The sequence below is a fragment of the Arachis ipaensis genome, chromosome B02 (genome assembly GCF_000816755.2).
Source record: "Arachis ipaensis cultivar K30076 chromosome B02, Araip1.1, whole genome shotgun sequence".
In the NCBI taxonomy this organism is placed as follows: Eukaryota; Viridiplantae; Streptophyta; class Magnoliopsida; order Fabales; family Fabaceae; genus Arachis; species Arachis ipaensis.
This window is the reverse complement of record NC_029786.2, coordinates 99,677,979-99,688,655: the sequence shown is the minus strand read 5'-3', so window position 1 is coordinate 99,688,655 and position 10,677 is coordinate 99,677,979. Positions and strand designations below refer to the sequence as shown.

The 10,677-nt window shown below is 31.8% G+C and overlaps 1 protein-coding gene and 1 pseudogene across 1 annotated transcript; both read left to right on the top strand.

The window, feature by feature from the left end:
- On the top strand, nt 7-3,009 carry LOC107625949 (endoglucanase-like). The gene is made up of 3 exons (XM_016328695.2): nt 7-621; nt 1,364-1,973; nt 2,469-3,009. Exons 1-3 carry the CDS (start codon nt 37-39, stop codon nt 2,897-2,899), a joined length of 1,626 nt encoding a protein of 541 aa, XP_016184181.1. The 5' UTR covers nt 7-36; the 3' UTR covers nt 2,900-3,009.
- Nucleotides 3,691-6,805, top strand: LOC107627814 (annotated as a pseudogene).

Below are 10,677 nucleotides of genomic sequence, written 5' to 3'. Positions count from 1 at the left end.
CACACGAAAAAAAAAAAAAAAAAAAGAAGTTACAAAATGCATTCACCAAAAAAATCACTCTTTGCTCTTCTTTTTTCTCTGTTTTTCTTCTCTCTCTTCGCATCAAAATCCAATGCATACCTCTCAACACACAAAAAATGGATCATTGATGAACACACAAACCAAAGATCCAAACTTGTGTGTGGAAACTGGGCTGGTCACTTAAGGCCAATGATCCCTGAAGGTCTTGATAAGCAGCCATTGAAGGACATTGTTTCAGAGCTTGTTGATCACAATTTCAACTGTGTGAGGCTCACATATGCAATATACATGTGGACAAGGTATTCCAATGAGAATGTCAATGATGCCCTTGTAGAATTGGATGTGCCTGAGGTTATTGAAGGGATTTACAAGAACAACCCTCAAGTTTTGGGGATGAATCACATTCAAGTGTTTGAAGCTGTTGTGAATGAGCTTGGCAGACAGAATGTGAAGGTTCTTCTTGATAATCATGTCAGTGAGCCTAAGTGGTGTTGTCAAGATGATGATGAGAATGGATTCTTTTTTGATAGACACTTTGATCCTCAAGAATGGATTCTTGGACTTAGTCTTGCTGCTAAGCACTTTTCTCGAAACACTGCTGTATGTATATTTTAATTATTTTTTACTCTTTCTTTCCTTCTTTATTTCAATTTTTTTTATTTTGCACAATATCCCAAATCCAACAGACTCATAGTTATATAAAACACCTAACAAATATGTATTAGGATTTAGGCAGCATGCTATATTTAAAATATTTATGTGATAAATATATTTTAATTCTGTCACATCTACAATTTTTGTAATAAATATCATTTTAACATTTTTTAACAATTAAAAATATTTTTATTTTATTAATTCAAAAATACTCTGCCAAAAAATGAACTAGGAACTGATTTGTCTGCCGGAGTAAAATCTTAAGGATTGATCTGTGTATTAATTTTTCTTGGGGACTAAAATGTCCGATTCTAAAATCCTTGGGGACTGATTTGGGTAATTACTCAATTTTTTTTAATGATTACAAGACTTTTAAAAAAAAATTATTTTTGGCTTTTGATATTTAATTTTATAAGATTGATTAATTTCTGTATCAATGATCTCTTTTTAAAATATATTTATATGACACATTAATTATTAATATATTTTTTTATTAATTTTTAAAAATAAAAATAATTTTTAAAAAAAACCTATTTAAATAAGTTTTAAATTGAATAAAAGTATTTTATTTAAAAAAAAGTATTTTTTTTTACTAGAAAAATCAGTGCAAACTAGCACTACATCCCTGATAAATTAGCATAACGAATAAACTTTGATTAATGCGTACACTAATGTGTTTTGCTAACAGGTTGTAGCACAGAGCTTAAGGAATGAATTGCATGGTCCAAGACAGAATGAAGCGGATTGGTACAAATACATGAGCCAAGCAGCAATGGCAATTCACAAAGAAAATCCAAATGTGTTAGTCCTTATCTCAGGTTTAAACTTTGATACTGAGCTCCAATTCTTGAAGAGAAAACCATTGAACATAAACATAGGCAACAAACTTGTGTATGAGACACATTTATATTCTTGGGCTGGAATTGGAACACTGAAACTGAAAGACATTTGGATCAAGCAACCATTGAACAGAATCTGTGCATTGAGCATTAGAGGGTTGGATTCTAGAGCTGGGTTCCTTACAATGGGAGAGAATGCAGCACCATTGATCTTCACTGAGTTTGGTTTTGACCAAACTGGTGTGTCAATTCAAGATAACAGGTTCTTGACATGTCTTCAGACATATCTTGCTGGAAGGGACATGGATTGGGGTTTGTGGGCATTCCAAGGTGGATACTATGTTAGAGGTGGTGATGTTCATGTTGATGAGACATTTGGGGTTTTGAATTCAGATTGGAATCATTTGAGGTACCCTAATTTCACTGACAAGTTTCAACTTTTGCAGATGAAGATTCAAGGTAATTAAAGTGCTTTCTCTTTCTTGTCATTAAATAAATTAATTTATTTAGCAATTGGAGTTATGTGATTTAAAAACCCTTTTGCTGTTTGGCACTGAAAAAATATATTATTGTCCACATCATCTAGTAATAATTTAATGATACACATCTTATTATATTTTATACCAACAATAATATTTATTGAATAACTATTGGATTTTTTAGTAACTTATTGTCTAAATTATTAGGGTCTAAACTCTAAAATACTTGTACATACTTTCTTTTATTTTATTTATGTTTTTTTTTTATCAACAAGACTTTCTTTTAGTCTAGGCTCTACATTTAAGAAAAATACTACAAATTCAAGAGAAAAGTTATACCAAAAAAATTACATTAAACTACAATTTTTCTTCTAATTTTTTTTCTCAAAAAAAAAAAAAAATTTCCACCAAATTCATAGAATGTGTTCAAGATGTTTATAATGATCAACACAAATTAAATCATGTTTGAATGCAGATCCTACTTCCAAGGCAGGGAATGCTAACATAATGTACTACCCTCTAAGTGGTCAATGTACAAAAGTGAATCAAAAGAATGAACTTGAGCTTGGTACTTGTGAGAAGAATCCCCACAATAGATGGATCCACAACAGTGGCTCTCAAATCATTCTGAATGGCACCAATAAGTGCTTAAAATCTTCAGGTGAAGGCCTTCCAGTAACTGTTTCTGATGATTGCAAAAGCAAGAACAATTCTTGGAGACAAGTGTCACTTTCCAAGCTTCATTTGGCCACATTTGATGACAAGAGTGGCAAAACGCTTTGCTTGAATAAGGATCCTAACTCATCAACGATTGTGGCATCAAAATGTATTTGCATAACCGATGATTCTCAATGTCTTGATGATCCTCAAAGCCAGTGGTTCCAGCTTGTTCCCACCAATGTGTAGATTAGGGTCAATGGAATTTTTATGTTTAATATTGCCAATAAGAAACTTTATATATAGAGAAAGAGTTGTGTTTTATTTGAATTTATAAGACGCTTTACTCTTTCTTTTTATAGTTGACTTGTTGAATTATTCTGTCATTACATAGCATTTAGTTTTAGCAAATCTTATTAATTTTATTCAACAAGACAAGATTTATATACCATTATTCAATGAGATATATAATGCATGCAATTCAGCAATAGTGTAGTTTGTAATGTCAAATATAATCTTTTTTTCAGTTTTTAAAGTAATATTCTAAATCGGTTCTCACAAAATTTAGGCGGACAATTTAATCTTTAATAAATTTTAATTACTCAATTAGTCTCTAATCTTATAGGTTTTTATTTTGTTAAACAAATTAATTTTCACGTCAAATTTTAATAAAAAATTAGGCAAATTAGCCTCTATTGTTATTTAATTAAAAAATAACATACAATCCCTAAATTTTTTTTAAATTTTTAGATTAATTCCTTTATATAGACGAACAATAAGATGTACGAACTCATTTGTTTAACAAAATGAAAGTTTGGGGACAAATTTGATGATTAAAATTATTTATTTATGTAATTTGTCAAAAAATTATCTATAAAAATAACATTAGTTTTTTATGCTAGTCTAAATCTAGTTCATTATAAATTTTAGGTGACGAAGAACTCCATATATGAAAAATATTAGAATAGTTAGTTAATAACGTTTAAAAATACAAATTAAAAATATGTTATTGAATTAATAAATTTAAAAAATTAAACTGATAAATAAAAATAATGACAAAAAAATAATAAATTAGCTAGGATTGACTTTTTCCCTTTGATATATATGTCTCTCTCTCTCACTCACTGTGTCTGCGTGCATGCACGCGTGTGTAGTATATATGACTAAATATTTGGAAGAATTTAATATGCCCAACTTACACGTTCATTCTATGTTCCACCAACGAATTGAGAATCCCATCGTGGAAAGACCAAAGTTCTACGTTCCACTTTAACGGGGCAGAAATTCAGAGATAACTTCATGCTACCTTTGATTTCCGTGGCCTATAAGTCATAGGTCATCTCCAAAAGAGAGACTTTGATCTTGTAGAAAATGAGCTGAAGAAACCTCGCAACTTCTCTGAGGTAATATTGTAATAATTTGCTGACAAAGCCAAAAGCCTTTTTCCACTTCTCCTGAGGCTTTAAGTTGTGGAATTAGTGAAGAATACATTACATTCATCACACACTAGCTGCCATGGCCATATCATTCACTTGCATTGTTTTGATATTAGTTGGCAGCATCACCACCAATGCTGGAACTCACAAATCCAAATTGTTACCCTTAGATCAAGAAGCCAATGCTCTGCTTTCAATCAGTGAATTGTGGGGTATCCAATATAATAATGTCTCAAACCGTTGCCACTGGCCCGGAATCAAGTGTAACAAAGCTGGAAGCATAACAACCCTTTCACCTCCAACTCCAAGGAATTACAGCTCTGACTTCTTCCCACAACTATGCAATATGCAACTAAAATTTTCAGTTTTTCCAAATCTAGTCCGTCTAGATTTCAGTGAAATGGGGTTATGTGAATTCCCTAAACTAAGGGGTCTCAAGAAGCTATAACATCTCAACCTATCATACAACCATTTTTCAGGTGAGGCTCCTTTAACATTATTGACAAATCTAACTCAACTTGTGGTGTTGGACATTTCCAATAACCAATACATTAGTGGTCCAATTCCACAAGAACTAAGCAAACTGGAGAGACTTGTCACGTTGGACTTGAGTGCCAACGCGCTCAGCGAAGGCATTCCATTGATCTTGGGTCAAATGAGCAGTCTCACACACATGAAACTTTCCAATAATCTCCTGTATGGGGATCTTCCTTTCACACTGGCAAATCTAACTCAACTTCTTGTGTTGGACCTCTCCCAAAACAAACTTAGTGGCTTCATTCCTCATGAAATAGGGAAATTAACAAATTTATTAACGTTAGACCTGAGTTCAAATTCCCTGTCTGGTCCAATTCCTGAGCAAATTGGGTACTTGAACCGTTTGACAAGTCTCCACCTTCATTCAAATTTGCTTAGTGGCTCTATACCTTCAAATATAGGACTTTTGACCCGTTTGGAAGTGCTCACCATTGGGTCCAACATGATAGACGGTTGTATCCCCAAAGAAATAGAGCATTGGTTGCATCTAAAAGTTTTAGATCTCTCTTATAATGCTATTTCTGGTGTTATCCCATCTTCTATCTTTATTCACTCTACTTATGTGGACCTCAGCAATAACAATTTAAGTGGAAGCATTCCTTCCCAAATTGGAAACCTTTCGTATTTAGACCTAAGTTTCAATAACCTTAGTATCAAAAACAGAAAGGAACTTGAGTCTATTCCAGTGTGCTATCTGCATTGCAATCTCTGCCATGATCCACAAGATCAATTAGAAGATCATCATAATAAGCATTCTGGTCGATCATTAATTTTGGTCATAATCGTGGTCTGCATTACCATTTCATTGGGTTCTGTTGGGATTGGAATATGCATTTTCCATGCCAGGCATCATGGCAAGCTTGAAAATAAGGCCACAAAAAATGGAGACTTGTTCTCAATTTGGAACTATGATGGCAAAATCGCATTTGAGGATATCATTGAAGCAACAGAGGACTTTGATATCAGATATTGCATTGGAACCGGCGCTTATGGTAGCGTCTATAAAGCGCAACTTCCAAGTGGCAAAACTGTTGCATTGAAGAAGCTTCACAAAACAGAATCAGAAAATGCATCATTTTACAAGAGCTTCTGCAATGAAGTTGAGGTCTTGACAGAGATTCACCACCGCAACATCATTAGGCTTTATGGCTATTGTTTGCATAACAGATGCATGTTTTTGGTGTACGAATACTTAGAAAGAGGAAGCTTGTACTGTAACTTGGCGGACGAGATCGAAGCACAAGAGTTGAAGTGGAGCAAGAGGGTGAACATCATCAAAGGGACAGCTTATGCTCTTGCTCACATGCATCATCACTGCCCTTCTCCTATTGTTCATCGAGATGTCAGCAGCAACAATGTTCTGCTGAATTCAGACTTAGAAGCTTGTGTCTCAGATTTCGGCACAGTAAGACTTCTTGATCCTGATTCATCTAACCAAACTCTTAGTTGGCACTTATGGATATGTTGCTCCAGGTAATTTCTAATTCTAATTATCCAAATAAATCAGTGTCTTCATCATCATTTATATAACTCTCTATGGTTGTTTTTGATGTAGAATTGGCATACACCATGAGTGTGACTACAAAATGTGATGTTTATAGTTTCGGAGTGGTGGCATTAGAAACAATGATGGGTCATCACCCAGGAGAATTCATGTCCACTATGTCAAAGCCATCTACTCAACAATTATTGGTGAAACATGTGTTGGATCCGCGGATTCCACTTCCGAAATCTCGGAAAGATATGCAAGATGTTGTGCTTGTTGTAAAGCTAGCATTAGCATGCCTCTCCTCTGACCCAAAATCCAGACCATCAATGCAGGATGTGGCTAATGAGCTTTCAGCTTCCAAGGCTTCAATGAATTTTTCTTTTTACGATGTCTCAATCTACCAACTAATGCAATATCGAGTACATGTCATATGATTGTATTTTAGTAGCACTTATATGCAAGATTGAAAGTTTTGAGTTATAGTGAGCCACAAATCACTGCATGGTTGAAAAGTTTAAGCATATAAGTATGAATCCCTCACTGTTCTAATTACATAGACAGGAAAGATATTGTGTGTGTAGATTCCTTTAACGGGTTGAACGCTGTGGTTTCAAAACAAATATCAAAACTGAAATTAAAGTTTGCCATCAATTATCAAACTCAAAAAAAAGAACCATGTTCAAGAACCTTCAACTACTTTGCTCCATGTTTATTGTGCTACCAGAAATTCACAGATGGTAAACTCCTCTCTATGACAGAATATAGTTGAAGAATTACATTGTTCTAAAGCAGGGGAAAAAAGCTGATGAGCACAAAATTCTTGAGCAATGTAAGAAAAAATGTGCCTAATTAGCCTATTAAGCTGTAATGAGGAGCAAAGGGATAAGGATCATATATTTCCAGCTCAATTCCTAAAATCAAGTCTATGCTTACTTTACTAGTCATGTTGATTTCAACTGATTAAATAGTAGGTAGATTCTTAAAGCACAGTTGGCATGAATAAGAATAACAATACATAATGAAAAGATATGAGAAACATGAAAAATAATTGACTATTGGTTGATTTTACACCCACGAACTTAATTATTAGAATTAAAAGCATATAGCAAGGAATGGAACCTCAATAGCGGTAAGAAAGGAAAACAAAGAGTTCAACACACATATAGCAAAGAGTTCAACAAGTGAAGGAGTCACAGCTTTTAGTTTCAGATAATCTTATTAATTTTATTCAACACACATTAGCCTTATTCAATTATTCAAACATATATGTATATAACGCATGAAATACAGCAATAGTGTAGTTAGATATGTTAGATGTAATACTTTTATTTTTTGAAAAGAAAAGGTTATAATCTTGCTAATCGGCAAAAGCTGTTCTTTTAGACTAACTAATATATATAGTAAAGTAAGTGAAATGTGGAAGATTACCTTGTTCAAATAGTTTCTTCAAATACATCATATAACTACGTTGTGCAGCAGCAGTCATCAGGGATAGCATGGGGAGCATCCTCTCAAGCACTGCAATTACATTCGAAGCAAAATCCTCTGTTCGGCGTTGATTCTTGTTCTGATCGTTGTGTTTGGCATAGTGATCGCAGCTGTAGAAATAGAGTTAAGAAGCGAAGAGAGTAGCGTCCACAACAGAGAGCGGTCGGAGGTTCTGGAGCCCAGGGGCACCGATTCGGTCGGGGAGAAGCAGCTGCGAAGAACATTGACGGAAGGGAGGGGGTGGAGATTAACGGGCGGGGTCCGGTTGTGGGGGATTCGGTTTTCTTTCAAATGGTCAGAAAACTAACAGGAAGTGGTAGGTAAAAAATGACATTTTAGACAACATGAATAATTACTAATTAAATAAAAATACATTATATTTTAATTTAATGTTACTAATTAAATTTAAGATTAATTTACTCTTTTAACCCTATTAATTCACATTGTTCACACATTATTCAAAAATGTTGTCGGTTACCTATACTTTTCCTAAATTTAAGGACTATCTGTGCGCTATAATTCATAAATAAATGATAATATTATTTCGGTGAATTATAGTTTAAATAGAATTTTTTATGTTTCACCTGAAGTAAAGGAAAAATCAATGTCTAACAATCGTCCCTTCTATATATATTTGGTAGTATTTTTACACAGTAACAACCATTCTAAATGTGAATATAATAATAAGTTATTGCCATTTTACATAAATGGATAACTAATATATATCTGAAGAAAATTTGCTGCCCCTTTCCTTGTTATTTAATTTTTCTCTTCTTTCTCCCTCACACGTACGATGCACGAATTTATATTTTAATTTGATATAATAAATTAAAAATAGTATTTTATAATTATAAATTTTTTAACTTTAATATAATACATTGTGATTATATAATAAGTATATTGAATATGTTATTTTATATTTATTTAAAATAAAATATAAATAGAACAGTTTGAAATCTATAACATTTTTGAACTATAAAAAAAAAACCTGAAAAGATAAGAATATATATAACTGTATTGGCAGTATATTAATTGTGCACTAAACTTTATATCAAAAAATTAACAAAAGTTTATCAATAATATAATATTTTACTAATATCATTAGATAAACAATTGCTATATGATGTTGTACTCTATGTTACACATTTCATTTCAAGTCTGAAAGTATAGTTATAAATAAATTAGTTAAATTTACGACAAATATTCGTACAAAAGTGTAAATCATAACATATTATTAAAATGAAAATACTATTTTTCTTACCTAAATATTATTAAAAACTTCTTTGAACATGATATTTGTTGTTGATGACTTTGAATTGCTATCTTAGCCTAGAATTAGAATGTTCAAGCCATTGCAACTCTTAACTCTTGATAAAGCAACGTAAAAAATTGTCCATAGGTGAATACTGATTTTGGCAAATAAAGTCCTACATGTGATAATGATTTACCACATAATGAAATACTTTGGTTTTTCAATATTTTTCTCCTCTTATATAGTATCCCGTCAGCTAATAATGCCTAAGTTGCATTGTAAATAGAATTTGGTTTGCTAACACTATTAGATATTAATAATATCACAAATAGTTTTCTCAATTGATGACCAAATAGTTGTAATGAATTTTCTATCGTCATTAGTAGTTCCAATGAATAAAAAGCATCTTAAAAGTTAGGATATGTAATCCTATATATTAACTGTCATAATAAACTCATATGTTGTGCAACCTTTTTGAAAAGTTAACAAAATTCTTATATATTAGATATCACCTGTAACATAGTTTAACCTCACAATAGAATATCCTCTCTTGCGTGAATGTCATTCCCTTTTTTCTCTATCATAAACAAATTGATTTGGAAACTCAGTATACGTTAAAGTTTGACTTGCTTTAAATTCTTTGTTGACCTCCATCCATGCTAAGAACATCGTATCTCTTCCTTTCTCTTATTCCATGATTTTCTCAAGATTGTCATTATTTTTAAAGATGATATTTTGCTTTCTAGACAAATGAAGGTTAATCTCATCACTAAAGGCCATCTCCGATGAATATCATAAGCTAAAGTTCTCCACACAGCCTCACGTGCAGACAAATACCCGCAATCATAAAATTGTTTGATCTCATAATAATCTGAGCATCCTCTCCACTGAAAGCTTCCTTTGAAACCTCAACTGCCACCTTGTTTGAACATTTATTCATGTACTTGAACACATATTTAATAGTATTTGACTTGTTGTAGTATTCTAACATGCGCTTGATAAGACATGTGTTATAAAAAATTACATTCTTATTATCCATATGGAATCCCTTCCTTTTAGTAATTACTCTTATGTCTTATCTTTTATATGACGGGTATCCACCATAGTTAATAACTATGGTGTTATTGAATATTTTAGGATAATATTTGGTTATTATTTTTACATAAAAACTAATTGAATAATTATTAATTAATATCATTATTAGCTTAGGAATAAATTTGAATTAATTTGAGTTGACTCATGCAATAATTAGATGAATTTATTATCTTAGTAATAAATTTGAATTACAATAAATTTAAATTAGTTTTTTCAAAAATTTTAATTTATGAACAAATAACTTAAAATTAAAAAGTACAATTTAAGCAAATAATAATAATAATTTATAATTTAAAAGAGTAATCTGCGAATAATTTAAAATTTAAAAAGTAACTACCTAAACAAAACAACTCGCACCTAAACAAATAAACTCCCAAACTCAACGTATGAGCGCCACGTCAGCATATAAACTCCCCATTTGTATTACTATAAAGATTTAAGATTAATTTACTCTTTTAACCCTATTAATTCACATTATTCGCACATTATTCAAAAATATTGTTGATTACTTATACTTTTTCAAAACTAATTCCTTCAGCAGAAATTCAGAATGGTGCTAATTGCTAATTTATTTAAAAAAATTGTTTGGTGTAAAGCACAAACGTAAATAAAATTGATCCTTTATACCAAAAAAAAAATTGGTCCACCAATAAACACACAAAAAATTGATCTACCAACAATTATCAATATAAAATTTTTTCTTTTATACATTCTAGAGTGTATTGATGAT

Bases quoted from the DNA above. Each gene is read 5' to 3' on its own strand.
- LOC107625949 (XM_016328695.2), top strand. From the start codon at position 37: ATGCATTCACCAAAAAAATCACTCTTTGCTCTTCTTTTTTCTCTGTTT. The intron at 622-1,363 runs GTATGTATATTT...TTTTGCTAACAG, and splicing joins ACTTTTCTCGAAACACTGCT to GTTGTAGCACAGAGCTTAAG. The intron at 1,974-2,468 runs GTAATTAAAGTG...GTTTGAATGCAG, and splicing joins TTTGCAGATGAAGATTCAAG to ATCCTACTTCCAAGGCAGGG.